At 32.7% G+C, this 17,747-nt stretch overlaps 2 protein-coding genes across 4 annotated transcripts in view; one reads left to right on the top strand and one right to left on the bottom strand.

Moving 5' to 3' along the window:
• LOC137490091 (uncharacterized) overlaps positions 1-17,747 on the top strand; it is a 392,659-nt gene that overhangs the window by 57,890 nt on the left and 317,022 nt on the right. The gene's annotated exons all lie outside the window — the stretch shown is intronic.
• On the bottom strand, positions 6,902-14,650 carry LOC110437723 (uncharacterized). Of its 3 annotated transcripts, none has more exons than XR_012402260.1 (5): positions 14,094-14,394; positions 12,229-12,651; positions 11,915-11,986; positions 8,180-8,869; positions 6,902-8,099 (listed from the first exon to the last, which is right to left on the bottom strand). XR_012402260.1 is itself a non-coding variant. In XM_073947958.1 (5 exons), the coding sequence occupies exons 1-5, from the start codon at positions 14,355-14,357 to the stop codon at positions 8,603-8,605; spliced, it is 912 nt and encodes a 303-aa protein (XP_073804059.1). In that variant the 5' UTR covers positions 14,358-14,650; the 3' UTR covers positions 6,902-8,602. The 3 variants fall into 3 exon arrangements, 2 of the variants coding, with proteins under 2 accessions (XP_073804059.1, XP_005164631.1); XM_073947958.1 differs by having other exon boundaries at positions 6,902-8,869; positions 14,094-14,197; positions 14,312-14,650; XM_005164574.6 differs by having other exon boundaries at positions 6,902-8,869; positions 14,094-14,650.

Genomic DNA, 17,747 nt, shown 5'->3' on the forward strand with positions numbered 1-17,747 from the left:
GAGAAAGGTTTGTTTTAAAGCCCTTACAAATGTATAAACCGATTGATTAAAGTTTCAGGTTTTTCATCCGATGCTAATAAATTGTACCTGCCATTGACAATATTATTTTAACCCTTCCGTTGTCAAAAAATTCTATTGGAATTTCAGTTTATCCTTTAGGATCTTAAAGGATTTCTAAAATCCTAATGGATATTTTCTTATAGGACTTCCCCTTTGTCCTATAAGATTATAAAATTTTAATGGACATTCAGAATTTTTTTTGTTGGATTTTCACTTTGTCCTACTGGATTTCGAAATTCTAATGGACATTCAGAATTTTTATTATAGGATTTTCAATTTGTCCTGTAGGATTTTAAAGTCTTTTTGGACATTATGACTTAATTTATATAAATTCCCACTTTGTCTTTAATCTGATTTAGATTTTTAGAATTATTAGACTGTGATTAGATTGTGTTTTTTTATGGAATTTCACTTTTTTTCTATTTTGATTCTGTAAATTAATTAATTTTTTAGACCCACATAGTATAGGATGTTTTTTGACCTATGATTTTTCGTAAAGTAAAATGATTATAATATGAACACATAAAAATTACAATATAATAAACAGTTTAGTAAACATTATATAGTACTTTTTAAATAAACATTAAATTAAAATACTAATGAAACAATACATTTTTAATTTGTCTTTTATTTAATCAGCCTCTTCAGTTTTGCTAATAACATAAATAAATAAAATAACATTGTCTGTTTTTTTAGAAGAGAAGTAATTTACAGTTAATATAGAGTAGTTAATTTACAGTATTTTGCAGCATTATAATATATATATATATATATATATATATATATATATATATATATATATATATATATATATATATATATATATATATATATTTATATATATATATATATACACACACCCATTGTAGTGATTTGCTTGAATCATGAGTGAACAGTGATGGTTGAGGCAATCTATTTAAACATGAGCTGTTAATTTCAGAGACAATATTTACAACACCTGATTTATTTGAACCAGATTTTTATGTTTCCATGACATGACACAGTTCTTCAATCATTTTACATATAATTTAGAGTTAATTAGATGTATCATGTTTGTTTGTTGCTGTTTATGTGATTAACGTCTGCAATGACAAGTGTATTTAACGTTACTGCAACGGAAAAAGATTTGAATAGCAGCACCAGATTTGACGTGATATGCTCTAGTCTAAACTATCTTTACGTGACAAAGTATTGTTGATCTCACAATTAAGGCAATATGAAAAGCACACTTTTATTATATATATATATATATATATATATATATATATATATATATATATATATATATATATATATATATATATATATAATAAAAGTGTGCTTGTCATATTGCGTTAATCATATTGTTCAGCATTTAAACTTTAAAATGTTAGATTAACCCATTATTAATATTGTCACAACTTGTTATTGACATGATTGAATTAACAGTTTTACAATTTAACATGTTAATTGATTTCTCTTCACCTGTCTCTGAGGTAACTTAGTTGACTTTTTATCTTGTGTTATCAGATCAATGGTTCTGCGCTGACACGTTGTTAGTATTTGCTCGCTGAAAGAAAAAAATTACATCTTTTTAAACTTTGTGTTTATGCTATTACATACTACTTGTTTTTTCTTTGCAGTATTGGATGCCATCTAGTCCTAATTGCCTTCGACTCCAGTTCCAGCCCATATATATATATATTATTGTCGAGCCCTGATATATATATATATATATATATATATATATATATATATATATATATATATATATATATATATATATATATATATATATATATCAGGGCTCCACAATAAGGACTGCCCGATGGTCCGGGGCCAGTGTGCGAGACACTCGTGCCAGTGTACAGAATGTTGCTGGCCCGATCGGGCCAGTGCTGCCTTTTTGCCTGCCAGATCGTGCCAGAGCTGCGTGCTGCGACTGTCTGTCAATTGTGTGCATATACAATCTTACAGTGCTTTCACACATAGACGTTTGTTTCGGAATCTGTCTCTTTCCCCCGTTAGCGCGGTTTGTTTGGCATATATCCAGCAGTTGCGCTTGCATCCGCGCCAAATCAATCAGTCCGAGATCGCCTGAATGAGACGGTCTTTGTCCTATTGAGTGGATCGATTGTAGTGAGAAACAATGCAACAAACTAACGACCCAGGCTATATCACAGTGTATTATGATTGTGTAATAGCCATATATACGGCTATATGAAGAGAGAATGATGAGCAGGGCGAGATGTCATTCTTACCGGTAAATGTGAAAATGAAAGCATGCTAAAATATTACCGAGAGCTGTTTATCCAGCCTGATCTCGGTTTATCCTTTAGGAAAATTGACCGAAGTTAATATCTGATCATTTTTTCCATATTTTAATCGTATAATATGTTGTGTTAGGCCAGAGTTTTGTCTATTCTGCACTGACAACTCGAAAGAAAATCAACATTGATCTGCTTTGCGATCCGATGCAGTCTCGGTTCATCTGCTATGTCTCTCTATAATTTAAGCCTAAAATACAGAATTATAGTCAACGTTTCTTTATTAGATTGATTAATTCAATAGATAGATATCTACAAAACCTGACAATTGAAATGAGGCTCTGTATGAGAAAGTCTGACCTCTCTTATTTGTATTTGGTGACGATGTCTGTGGGTTGTTAAAATTAAAGTGCACATTTTCACTTATAAAATATTCTATACACAACTGGTCAAAAGTTTGGGGTCAGTACGATTGTTAAAAATGTTAAAATAAGCCTTTTCTGCTCACCAAGGCTGCAATTATTTCATCATAAATACAAATTGTGAAATGTTGCACTATAAAATAACTGTTCAAAAGTAGTTTATCATTTAATTTATTCATTTATTCCAGTGATTTTAAAGATGAAATTTCAGGTTCATTACTCCAGTCACATGATCCTTCAGAAATCACTAATATTAATTATTATTATATTTTTTTAATGGTAATAGTAATAAAAGCAACAATGTCTGGAGTAATAATTTTATTTGAAACTACATACAATAAGAAAGCAGTTATTTAAAATTGATAAATATTTAACAATTAAACATTTTTTTATATTTATAAATATAGCCTTGATGAACTGAATAATTTTCCTTAAAAAACATTTTAAAAATTACTGTAAATATATATACAGAGTTATTAGCCCCCTTTTGTTGTTTTTTTTTTCTTTTTAAAATATTTCCTAAATGATGTTTAACAGAGCAAAGAAATGTTGATAGTTTGTCTGATAATATTTTTTTCTCTGAAAAAAATCTTATTTGTTTTATTTTGGCTAGAATAAAAGCAGTTTTTAATTTTTTATGAACCATTTTAAAGACAAATTTATTAGCCTCTTAGGCTAATTGTTTTTCAGACTGTCTCCAGAACAAACCATCTTTATACAATAACTTGCCTAATTACCATAACCTGCCTAGTTAACCTAATTACCCTAGTTAAGCCTTTAAATGTTACTTTAAGCTGTATCAAATATTATTTACTGTCATCATGGCAAAGATAAAATAAATCAGTTATTAGAGATGTTATCAAAATTATGTTTAGAAATGTGCTGAGAAAATCTGTTCTCTGTTAAATAGAAATTGGGGAAAAAATAAACAGGGGTGCTAATAATTTAGGGGGACTAATAATTCTTAAATCAACTGTGTGTGTGTGTGTGTGTGTGTGTATACACCCACACACACACACATGCACAGTCAAATAGCTATTAACTTCTTTTTTTTAGCGTTGAACCCTGTATGTGTGTGTGTGTGTGTGTGTGTGTGTGTGTGTATATATATATATATATATATATATATATATATATATATATGATAGCTTCATTTGCAGCTTTAACATCATTGGAATAAATCATATTTTAAAATATTCAAATGGAAAAGTTAACATATTAAAAAGGAATTATTATTTACAAGGTTACTTTTATATCTGCATTTTTATCAAATAAAGCAGTTTTGTCCCAAACCTTTGAATTAAAGTCCATGTTGTCTTTATATTTTCAGATGCTTTATTTATTACTGACTTTACTTTGCTTTCAAAATATAGAGTAGAAGTGAACTAGTTTTGCTTTTTGTTAAAGCCACAATGGCCCTGCATGTTCGGAACCACACTTCTTTGTATGAGTGCTTTACTGGGACCTTATAGGCACATTTTGTGCCTAGACTCAACGTAATATTAGTGGGACCTAACTATTTTGCTAATTTCTAAATACCCACAGAGCATGCTCATAGGACATACTTCTGAGCCAGATACTGTGCCCCAGTATACCTATACTACGCCCAGTGTGGCCATATTCACTCTTTGTGTGGACTTGCTATGGGCCCACAGTGGACTTCTGTTTTGTGTGGGCCAGCACACAGTTTGGTCGGGCAGCATTGTATATTTTTTTGGTCTAGGCATGTTTGTTTGGAAATGTGTGCACTAATACTGTACACTCAAGTACATGAAGGTGAGCTTTAGCGAACTGCATAATACATTCAAAACTATAGTAGGTTGAGAGAGACAATAGAAAACCATATCTATATTAAGATGAATTGGATACCATTAAAATATTGTAGAATTTATCCTAAAATATTTTTATGTCTTGTCCTATAAAACAATCATATAAGAAAAAAGATCAAAATTCTAATTGGATTCCCATACAGAAATTCTATTGGAATCCTTTAGGAGTTTTCAATACAATCATATAAGAAAGCTCCTAATGGAATCCTTTAGGATTCTCTTTTTTTGTCTGTATAAGTGTACATGTTTGACTGATTTAGATCAGAAGTTCACTAAATGTTCATTAACTAAAGTCACAGCAAAAGTAGCTACAATTAACATAGAAAAACCATAGACAGCACCACTGCTTTTTCTGTGATAGACATAATGCTCATCTGGGATTTGAGCCTGGGCCCTCTCGCACCCTCAGCAAGAATCACACCCCTAGACCAACAGAAGCATTCTGCAGTGCCACAAAAAAATTGATCCAATCTACATTCGTTTTTGTTACGTGTGTCAGCAACTCCCTGGAGGCATATTACAGTTCACAGGCAGTAAAAACAGCCCAGTGGCCTAATGGATGAGGCACCAGCCTTCAAACCTATGTATTGTGGTTTCAATTCCCACCTGGGTTGTCTTTGATGCAGTTCCTTTTAAGTTGGCTGTGCAAGACAATCCAGTGTGACCTTCAAAAAGCTAGGTTCATGCCCTTAGGTCAAAAAGATATGACAATGGATAGTCTTCAGAGAAGCTGTTTTGTTATTAGGTGTCCACACTAGATCATCTGAATGCAATATGGTATAGGGATCCTAAAGTGCTGTTTTCTGAGTTACAAGAACTTCCTGAGCCATACAACAGATATGGCAAATGCTAGTATTGGTCTAATGGATAAGACCTCAACCTTCAAAGCTTGGGATTGTGGGTTCAAGTCCAACCTGGGTTGAGTTTGTTGGATTACATTTAAATTGTGGGAAAAAAACCCGACTTGTCCCCTTGAAGCTTAGGTGTGATGAACTGAGGACAATAGTTCGCTTTGAATTCTCAGACTTGTTGTGCACTTCAATTAAGATTCATCCAATCTTGCTTAAATCTCACTGTGACGTTACAAACCTAAAAGGATTCGCTAAGCTCTGGAAATGGAGATCTTGATATTAAGTGCCCCCTGTGGCTTTAAACTAATGGTCTCATGTTAGGTGGATGATGATGAAATGCAAACAAGAAAAAAGCTGCAGAAAGGTTGTGAATTCATGTTAATTAGAGTGGCCTTGGCTGGAATTTGAAACTCAAGACCAGTCACACCATACGCGAAAACCAGGACCAATGACATACGAATGTGGATGATTGCACACAGAAAATGTTTGTCCATTAGTTCTTATTTGACGGAATGCAAACTGGCATCTAGATCCTAAAGTGCAGTTTCCCATGCGTTGGCACCTTGTTGAAGGCATACAAGAGCTCCATGACAAAAGCTTGATAACATGGCCCAGTGGCCTAATGGATAAAGCATCAGCTTCTGGAGCTGGGGATTGTGGGTTCAAGTCTGTATAATTCGATGGGTTTTTGTCGGTATAATTGTACATGTTAGACTAATTTACTGTAGATAAGAGTTCAATGTGACTATTACCGCCGTAGCATATACCGCCGCCACTTTAAATGGACAAGCATGTGTTTTTAATGTATAACCGCAGTTTATGAAAATGCCGCCAGGGAGCACAAAGGGACGGCATGCGAACGTACAGAAAAAGCCTACACAGCAGCTGTTAATATGCTACTGTTCTCATAAATGAAAATGAAACGATAAAACAAAGCATTATAATTCCTTCATTAATCATTTAACATTTGTTAGCATGCTTTATTATCATTGTAAACTTGTTAAGTGCAATGAGAATTTTACGGAACCCCGGAAGGGACGTAGTGGGGGAGAAAAAAAATGAGACTCATGTTTGAGTCTCAGTTGAACGTTCCAAGAGATCCATTTCAAGCTGTGAATTTGTACATGCACTTAAGAGATACGATCAAGACATTGCTTTAACTAAAAGTTTACAAAGCCTGTAGACCAGGGATGTCAAACTCAATTCCTGAAGAGCCACAGCCCTGCACAGTTTAATTCCAGCCCTGCTTCAACACACCTGTAGGTTTTAAACAAGCCTGAATGACTCAATTAGTTTGATCAGGTGTGTTTAATAAGGGTTGGAACTAAACTTTGCTGGGCTGCGGCTCTCCAGGAATTGAGTTTGACATCCCTGCTGTAGACTTTCTCCTGGGCAACCCTGTAATATTGATGAATTGTATAAAGTACTTAAATGTGTACTGTAGAGAGAACATTGATGTGTCTTGAAATGACAAACTCATTAAAAATGAAACAAACATTTGCATAATACTTTATTGTAAACAAAGCTGTATATAACAGGACAGAACATAAATAAAGATTAAAGATTCCAATAACTTTCCTTGCTCACAATGTTGTATTGCAGTGAATAAAAAAATAAAAATAAAACATTTGTATAATTCCCAGTGTTGTTTCAATTAAAAAACAACTTTAAACTGTAGTAAGGTAAATAATCAATATTTTAAAACTTTATAACTATTGAACGGCTATGGCTAAATCTGTCAATTTCAAACCTTTCGAATCTCTATAACCATGTAAACAGTTTAAACCTTTTAGAATAAACAAGGTTCAATTTCAAAAAACTTCTTACTAACAATTAAGTTCGAGAAAACGGAACACTAGTTAAAATTTCCATTGAAAAACTTTGAGCAGCACAAATATATTTAAATATATAATCTCAAATTGTTTACCCTTTTTTTAGAGAGAAAGTAATGCATACAAAACAATGCGTCTGTAATATTTGCTGCAATGAACTGTTAAAGTGAAATTATGCAAGAATACATACCACTTTGTCCACTTTATATGGATAAACTTCAATTTTATGCAATTAACCAAAATATGATTCAGAATTATTTCTACACTAACAATAATGACATTGCATCATATAAAGATTGTTTTAGCCAATCAATTCAAAATAAAAGTTTAATTTTCCTGACAATCAAATGAAAAACAAATTAATACTATATGGGGTGAATTCCAATCAATAGTTAAACAAAATATGAGTGTTCCTTTTCCCCATGGTATAAAAATCTACACAGGTACCACTGATAAAGTTACCAACAGGTTAATAAAAGTTACAGATTGTTCCATAAATGTACCATGAACACAATAAACTATCCTGAAAAACACCAATTTCACAGGATGTTCATTTCGAAGCAATCACTAGACAGAATGTTATCAAGCTCTGTGCGGAGGTCTGGGTATGAACTGTAAGTGTATGGCAAGTCAAGTGTAGCGCCACATGTATGAGCTACTGGCCTTCTGCTAAGGTCAGATTCAGCATTGAAGCTTACCTTGATCTGTTCAACACATATGACGGAAGAGCCAGTGCAGAACCGCAGAAATGTTTCTGCTTTGGTTTGGTCTGCGTTTCTGACATAACGTTGCAGATGATGGAATACCATCTGTTCTTTCTGAGACCGGACATCCTGTGTTGTTTGCAGTAGCTGCGCTACTTTTTTGCCAGTGGCCTTCTTTTTCTCGTACAGAGACACTAGACTTTTTTGGTCTGGTATTTTCAGCAGTGCCAATGGCATGTTTTTTGAGAAACAGTCTATTATAAACTTGGGCTCTTGAAGTATGGCTTTATGAGCCATTGTTTGGATGGCAATTTTCATATTTTGCAAGTTTTTAAAAGGGATTCTGTGAGAGCCCATTCTCGTGAAGAGGTCAAGCAAATCCTCTTCGTCTGATTCATCCAGCGTGCCCTCATAAGCCTTTGCAATGGCAGTTCGTTCTGTCAAAGAGAGGTAGTTGTGGAAAGATGACAACAATAACTCATCATCCACTGAGTCAATTCCATACATGCATGCTAGTATGAAAGCACTGGCAAGTCTCACAGGCAGTACACCAAGGTCAAGAAATCCTTTTACCCAGATCCGTCCTACTGCCTCCCATTCAGGTTCAGAGAAATCTGGTCTCAGTCTTGGAACACGCTCATCTTCCCCTTCACACTGCTCAAAAAAACTGATCCCAGAATGCAGTGTAAACTTCTCTGGATACTCCAGCATCATCTACAGCAATCTCATTTACAAATTCCATTTTCAAAGTAGACTGAATTATGCTTCTGTCCATGAACACAGACAAAAGATCTTCTACCACCTTTACCCTGTGTATTAAAGCTTGCACTTCTGTTAGATTTGCAGAGATTCCAAATGAAGAAGAAATTTGGTCTCTTAAATGGGATGGCAGACTGTCTGGGGTTGAAGGCATTTCGGAACCCATCTAGATGAAGGTAAAAATAAAAATATTTACGAAAAATATTTAAACTTTTTTTAAAATTCTGTATTCATAAGTATTCAAGCAATATGTATAGTAAAATGCTTTTCTAACCCTAATGTTGTTCTAAACTCTTTTGTGTCATTGTGTACTCTTTTTGATCATTTATATACTTATTTTAGTTAGATTTGGATGAGTATTTAGTGTAGTTCTAGGTTTTTCAATTGTCTTCAAAACATTTAATTTGCTGAAGATGCAATGTAGTTGCATTTAAAAGCAGAGAACAGAAATTATCACTGGAGTAATGATTTAAGATTTATTTTACTCAAACTGTTGAGTAATCATTCCAGTCATATTCTATAAGCTGCCAATTTGCCAGACATTTTTAGACACAGGAGAAAAGTCACAGGTTTGGAGTGACATCTAATTTAGGAACAGCATTGACAATTAAAAATTTAATAATGATAATTTCAGGTTTTAGCTAGGTTTCAAAAGGTTTGTTCTTAGCCTATGCATTTTTAAATTATCTATAGTCTTTGACCTATACTAATTATATTCTGTATGCAATCGAAGGATTAATTACTCTCACTTTAAAATATGGGTAGCACTTAACAATAAGATTGTATTAGTTAATGGATTAGTTGACATGAATTAACAGTGAAAAACACATCTGTTAAACTATATTTTTATTGATGTAACTAAACATGTTACTGTGTTATTTAGTTATTAGTTAATGCATTATTAACATAAAACGATGAACAAATATTTGTAACACATTAGATAATGTTTAAGTACTGTACCCTACAATAAGGTTTACAATTACCTTAACAAATGCTTTGTTAATGATGTTAGTAAATCAAGAAACATGAATATCATGCAAGCAGATGTTTTACTTATTTTTTAATGCACCAAAACAGCAATGTTATTCATGTTTGTTGACTCTTTACTAACATGATTCAACACTAACAAAGCATTAGTAAAAGGAATTAAGAACCTTATTGCAGTTTACCCTACTGCAACATTATCTAATGTGTTACTAACATCTGTTAATTATTTGTTCATGTTAACCGATGCATTAACTAACACATCAATATGTTTATAGTTTATATAAATTTAGTTTTGCTAAATAGATGTGTTTCGCATTGTTAGGTCATGTTATCTGGCCCATGAACAAATGCATTAGTGTGTGTAAAAGTACACATGTAACTGACGCAACTAATTAAGCTGTTAATGTAAAGATTATAACATGAGTAAGTTAACATTTATAAAGATTCTTTAACACTGAATGAAGACTTTGTTCACTATAAGTTAATGTTTAAAATTTAATTATACATTTATATACATTTAGTTAACATTAACAAAGATTAAGTAATGTTCAACAGATGTGATGCTTACTGTTAATGGATGTTAACTAATGCATTAATGAACATTAAGTAATACAACCTTATTGTAGAGTGTTACCAAAATATGCTATTCTTCATTTATTTGAAACTGCATGTACATTGAGGAAATGTTCATCATAGTACCAAAATAAAAAGACTCATAACTGATATTTTATGTACCGTATAGTACTGACCTGAAAAATAAATTTTCCAAATAAAAGACATTCACATACAGTGCTCAGCATAAATGAATGCATCCCCTGTTGAAAGCTAATACTTTTTATTAAATCGTCAGTGAATATAGACAATAGATATACGTTGGTCCATTTAAAGTAAACTTTTATTTACCTTTTATTATACAGTTATATCAATTAAAATAAAAGTTTAGTCACCTAACATTTTTAGGAATAGGAAGAAAACACATTTTTAATAACAAGTTATTGCAACAAAACAACCACAACAATCTAACAAATAAATTCATGTTTATGTTCATCTTGATTTTTCCTGTTTATTAAAATTTTTATATTTTTCCACAACATATTCAATTGGGTGTTCTAATTTTGAATTAATTTTGAAACGGTTATCTTACCTTTTTGTTTCATTAGTTTAAGTTTTGACTTTGGTACTGGCTAATAATGTTTATGAACATGTAAATATATTCTAAAGCATCCTAAACAAAATACGAATTTGATATAGATCTGTGAGGGGTGTACTCATTTGAGCTGGCCACTGTAATAGTTACAAAAAATAAGTTGAATTTACAAAAATTACCATTTATTGCACACTTACTTCCTAATACTCTGTGGTTTCCTGGACGTTCTACTTTTTTGCAATAATTTCGAGTCTCTTGTTTTACCTGAATTGTTCAATTGCCTGCTGTTCTTCAGAAATCCTTCAGAGATCACAACATCTTAGTTTTTCCAACAACTGTGTGTATTTGAACCCTTTCTAAAAATGACTTTATGATTTTTAAATCCTTGTTTTTACACTGAGATATTCATATGTAACTGTTAAAGAATTCTTAAATGCTCACTGATACTTCATAAACAAAGAAAACAAAAAACGATGCTCTTAATGCATGCTGTTTTCTCTGGAGTATCAGTGAGCATTTAAACATTCTGTAGTTGTCAGTAATTGCATATGTTTTTCTTTTATTTTAAAGATCAATCTATAAACCAGTCAACATTGGAAAGGGTTCAAATACACACATTGCTGAATCTGTGTGACCTCGAGGAATTCTCTGAATATCAAGCAGGCAGTTTAACTATTTAGCACAAAAAAGGCACTCAATAACATTCAGGATACAACGCAGTTTTAAATATAATGTATTCATTTACGTACTACTTTCTCTCATGGACTTCAATGTATCTAAACTGTATATTAACTGCTTTTGTGTGATTTTTGTGTATACATAATTTTGTTTATCTTACTCAGGTCAGTACTTAATCGAAAAATGCAGTTTATATGAGCTCTCTTAGTGTTGTACAATAAATAGCATGTTTCAAGATTCTAAAAAGTAAAAAGTGTATGTAAACTTTTGATTTCAAGTGAAGCACATCTTGTTCATTTCATTTCAAATCCATTGTGTTGGTGTATAGAGCCTGATTATCTATGTTCTAAAGTGCTTACAAGAAAGGAAAACTTTAAAAACATGTTTTGTAAGTCATACCTGCAATACATGATGGCTGTTACTTAAGGGTAGTGATGGCTCCTCATTTTCAGCGTCAGTCAGCTCAGCATTCTGGATGAATTATATACCAAAAAAGAAAGTATGAAATTGTCACAAAAAAGTCTGTGTCAATATAGTTCAATGTTGTCAATTCTAATGTAACTTAATAAGCACAAAGCATAGTATATCTGATGTATTGTACCTATAATAATGCCCCTTAAGTTTATAAAAACTAAATCTAGTATAGTTTTAAGGCTTTAAATTTAAATATAACTCTTTTTACAGAGACACTTTGCTAATCAGGATTACATTACCTCAATGATTTCCTCTCTCAGATCCCATGTTACTACTATTTCTTCATCTTCAATTCTGTTTCCAAGTTCATCCCCTTCCCTCCACTCAACTGTCTCTTCCATATCAAATCCAAGAGTTTCAACTCTGTTGTTTTGTAATGGAGGGATCTGATTTGTCAAGTCAATCAATTCACAGTCTCTTTGAAAATCACAGTGCTCATGTAAATCCTGTGGACTCTTTGATTGCTGCAAACTGTAATTGAACAATTTACCAGTCTCCTCATCACTTGAGCTGCTTGCGACTCTTTGGACGACATGTGCTTTTTTGATATCATTCAAGAGTGAATGAAAGCAGTATGAAGTGCTAGGTGCATCTGCGGTAAAGCCACTTTGTGCAACATCCTCCAATTCCCCTGGTCTCTGGGTTTCTGTTGTCACTCGTCTCTGAGAAACAAAAAATTTACTAACATTACTAAACATAAACATTACACTAAATTACTAACATTTATTCTAAATCAAATCTTGAACAGCTCTGTTCTTAATCTATTTTTAAGTGCAAAATACCTTCTTGCTTTTTTCATTAGATGAAAGTCTATAATCCAGTAAGTGTGTGCTTGCATGATCAACATCACTATCACATCCATGCAATGACAATGATGCAGCAGGTCTTTCTGTATCACTGTCTGATCCATCCTGTCATAATGAGTGGTCATTAAACCCATCTTTATCTTCTTCAGATAAAGATTCTTCGTCTGTGAGGTAAACCTCTTGTTTAGTGCAAATATAAAACCTCAACAATTTCAGCTTGGTTTGTTCATACAGATTTCCAACAGTACTGTCCAAAACAATTTAGTTTCTTTTGAAATCACAAACATGAAATGTGAAGTCTGCTTCTGGACCTTTTGGAGACTCCCCATTTGGAAAAAAAAGATTCTTTCCCATTTCCATTATTTGTTCAACAGTTGTCTCTTTTTGAACTGTCAAATGTCTTGTCCCACCACCATTATTGGTCCTCACTTGCTGGTATCCATTACGACCATAGTGAAGCCATCCAATTACAATTCTCCTGGTGGTTCTTTCTGCAGATGAATTTTTGTTTCTTGCCATGGCATTCCATTCCTTAGGGATAACACACCTTTTTCCTTGGAAAGTTTTAGATGAACCAAGTTTCCTTGCTTCAATTTTGTCTCTCAGGTTCTTTAAAAGGGATTCTTTATCAGAGGAGGCTGCTGTTTGTTGACAGAAGGAGACGATAGCTAGTCGGTCACCATATGAACTAACATACTTTGCCATTTGCTCATCAGTCATGACAGAGAGCACAGACTTGTCAATCTGAAAAAGCGGTGATTGAAGATTTAATTTAATATATGGATGGCTTTTGAAAGAACATGAATTTATGCACTAAAACTTTATAAATATAAAAAAATGTGTATATTGCAATGTTTATTATTTTAATCATTTACAAAAAATGTTTTAATTACTTCACAAGACATAGTTCTAGAATGAAGTTAATTATTAATATTGAGGGTACAGTTAATCTATATAGACAATACCTACTTGCAGTTCCTGTTAAGTGAATCTGTTAGCATATTTTTGAACAGCCACGGTTGTATTTATGTTATTGTGGAATAAATGTATGTTCGGTTATGTAAAGTTTCAAAAGGACAGTTCTAAATAAAACAAGGTAATATAAAAAATCATTTTAATTATGTGCAAACTTACACAGACATAGAACCTAAATGACACCTTTATTAATATCTGTGTAATAAATGTGGCCATATTTAAGGATATTATTAAATGTTTACATATACAGGGATACACGTTACAGGGTTGTGTATGTTGTTAACGTAATTGCTAAAACTTGCTTTTAATGAAACATTACTAACCTTGTCCCTTATCATGAGAATGATGTCCTGTTCTGGGACGTCTCTTGACCTCAAAAACTGTTGTAGATCATCGTCCATCATAGAGCTACAACAATTAGCGCTAGCTGCGTCTCCGTTGATGAGATGACAATCAATCACATAAAAGTTTAAGTTAGTTTAACTTACTCAAAGGACCTTCCGTGCAATCTAATCAAAAAGAGTTTATTATGATAACTCACCGCAAAAGTATGACCTTTCTCCGATCCAACTGCGGAGTGTTAACATTCAAGATCATTAAAGTGAAGTGATGTTGACGCTGTGCAAGTGCAAACACCAAATGCAAACAACCGCGAACAAGTGTCTCGTGAGAATACACGTCTCGCGGGCGAACATAAAACAACTTTGCGAGATAACGCAAAACATCTTTGCGAGGGAACGCAAAACATCTTTGCGAGATAACGCAAAACATCTTTGCGAGAGAACGCAAAAAAATTAGAAATATATATTTTCCTCCCACCCATTTTTTTTCTTTCACTCATTTTTTTTTTCACCCACCCATTTTTTTTCTCCTCCACTACGTCCCTTCCGGGGTTCCGTAGAATTTATATATATTATTACATTATTACATTTAATGTATATATATATATATATATATATATATATATATATATATATATATATATATATATATGTATATATATATATATATATATATATATATATATATATATATATATATATATATATATATGTATATATATATATATATATATATATATATATGTATATATATATATATATATATATATATATATATATATTTATATGTATATATATATGTAAGTATATATATATATATATATATATATATATATATATATATATATATATATATATATATATATATATATATATATATTAGGGATGTGCGGAGCAACCGGTATTTGTATTTGTTAAGGGGGAAAAAGTATTTGTATTTGTATTCGAGTACAATTCAAAATGGCGCAAAAATATATATTTTTTCTATTACACTTCTAATTTACGTTATAGTGAAAGTATTGTTTAATTATACCCATTATATAAATTATAGACATGCAATATTAGTTGTTGTTTTTGAACATGTGACAAGAAATGTCATTGAAAAGAAAATAACATAGAAGCCATTATCTCATCCATGGTTAAACCAACAACTAATAAAATACCATTGTGAATATTATGAACCCCACCACCACCGTTCTTGTTGAAGGACACTGAATAGACAGAATAAAAACAAATAATATTTCAAAAAACTGTTCTTCTTCTGAAAGAACTTCTTTCCAATGCACAGAATTCCAAAAACTAAAATTAACTAAATAAATCTAAATAAAACCCTGCCTGGGAGATCTGGCAGAACAAAAGTATTCTATATAATACTAAAAGATACAGTCCTGCTTTTGTCATCTGCCTGCCACAAAACAGACACAAAGTTTTTTTTTTTTACTTTTTTATGTTTGAAACTGACTTGCTGGGGCAGAATGTGGCTGTGTTGATGGTTTGGTGCTTGTGGAGGATTTAGCAGAGCATAGCTGGGCTGATTGAGGGGATTGATGCTTGTGGGGGGTTCACAGACAGTATCAGGAGAGGATGCTTTTAGTGCATGTGATAATACATTACATAGAAGGTTGCGCCGTGGCACAGTGAGTAGCACTGTCGCCTCACAGCAAGAAGGTTGCTGGTTCGAGCCTCGACTGGGTTCTCCCCATGTTGGTGTGGGTTTCCTCCGGGTGCTCCGGTTTCCCCCACAGTCTAAACACATGCAATATAGGTGAATTGGGTAAGCTAAATTGTCCCTATTGTGTGTGTGTGTGTGAAAGAGAGTGTATGGATGTTTCCCAGTGCTGGGTAGCAGCTGGAAGGGCAGCCACTGCGTAAAACATATGCTGGATAAATTGGTGGTTCATTCCACCATGGCAACCCCAGATTGATAAAGGGACTAAGCCAAAAAGAAATGAATGATTATGCATAGAAGATGTTGACAGATGTTTAATATCTCTGCCTCAGCTGATTTCACTTTTGCACACATTATACAGAATCACTTTGTTTTATCTGCAGCACCACTGACTGTAAAATGCTTCCACAAAGAACATGAAGTTTTATTTTTTTTACTGGTGGAGGACCAAGAAATGGCTCAGCAGCAGTCTCACTCTTTTTCATGGTGCCCAAATGTATTTGAGGAGTTTCAAGTTAATAAAAAGTGACGGGAAGCTATGCTAAGGTTAACTAGCCTATAGCATATATCTTGCTGTCTGCAAAAGACAGAGACGTACCAACTCCCATACCATATAACTTAGACTTACCATTTAACTCCCATACTATTCGACACAACTGCACAAGCATCGTTTTAACCTTTATAAACGAACGTTAACGTTACTCTGTCAACAGTCTATTGTCTAAATTACCACGCTAACAGAGCTAAAGTTGCGTAAACAGAGAGCACCCGATTGCAAACTTCAAAAATGCAGCGTAATGTAAAATCCCGAACTAACTCTGCTACAAGTTTATAAACTGCATCTGGAACCCAATTAAGGTACAAAAATCTATTTAACAAAAATAGTTATGCAGAGAAGTATTTTTTTCGCTCAGCCGAGCCTTCTCTGTCTGCTGCTGTGGAGAAGCCTGTGCCAGAGACCTTTTACCTCTGCCCCGCCCTCCGACTGAGCGTCTCTCTCTCTCTCTCCCTCACTCACTCACGCACTGTGGTCTCGGGAGGAAACGCAGCTTTTTGATGTAATGCTTTTCTTGCTCCCGAATACAAATAATTTTTCAAGTATTTGTTCGAAATCAGTATTCGTAAAAACACGCTATTCGTGCCTTTCCGAATACCGTATTCGGGTTCGGCTCCACCCTTAATATATATATATATATATATATATATATATATATATATATATATATATATATATATATATATATGTATGTATGTATGTATATATATATATATATATATATACTATATACTGTCTATAGTTGAAGTCAGAATTATTAGCCCCCTGACTTATTAGCGCCCCTGTTTATTTTTTCCCCAATTTCTGTTAAATGAAGGGAAGATTGTTTCAGCACATTATTAAGCATAATAGTTTTAGAAACCTATTTCTAATAACTGATTTATTTCATCTTTGTTCCAAATTTTTTTTTTTTTTTTATTAAAAACTGCTTTTATTCTAGCCGAAATAAAACAAATAAGACTTTCTCCGGAAGAAAAAATATTATCAGAAACACTGTGAAAATTTCCTTGCTCTGTTAAACATCATTTGGGAAATATAAAAAAAAAGAAAAAAAAGAAAAACAAAAGGGGGCTAATAATTTTTACTTCAACTGTATATATATATATATATATATATATATATATATATATACAGTTGAAGTTAGAATTATTAGCCCCCTTAGTTTTTTTTTCTTTTTTTTATAATTCATGAATAATTGCGTAAAAAGAAGAAAAAGTTGTCAAAAGTTAGAGCTAATTCATCAAAATTAGCTATATTAAAATACAGCTATATGCTAATACATTCAGAGTGAACAAACTCAGGGTAAGGCTAAGGTATGCGCTTGCCATTTAATGCATTTAAAAATTTGCGGCAGAGGTTTTACCAACCGCTTCTTTTCTGTCATCCAGCCCTGCTCAAACAAGTGTTTGTT

The sequence above is a fragment of the Danio rerio genome, chromosome 4 (assembly GCF_049306965.1).
Source record: "Danio rerio strain Tuebingen ecotype United States chromosome 4, GRCz12tu, whole genome shotgun sequence".
Lineage (NCBI taxonomy): Eukaryota > Metazoa > Chordata > Actinopteri > Cypriniformes > Danionidae > Danio > Danio rerio.

Excerpts from the sequence above, each read along its gene's own strand:
- LOC110437723 (XM_073947958.1), bottom strand. The coding sequence starts at position 14,357 with ATGTTAACACTCCGCAGTTGGATCGGAGAAAGGTCATACTTTTGCG. Across the intron at positions 14,198-14,311 it reads AGAAAGGTCATACTTTTGCG|CTAGCGCTAATTGTTGTAGC; the intron begins GTGAGTTATCAT and ends ACGGAGACGCAG. Across the intron at positions 11,987-12,228 it reads TGAGAGAGGAAATCATTGAG|AATGCTGAGCTGACTGACGC; the intron begins GTAATGTAATCC and ends TAATTCATCCAG.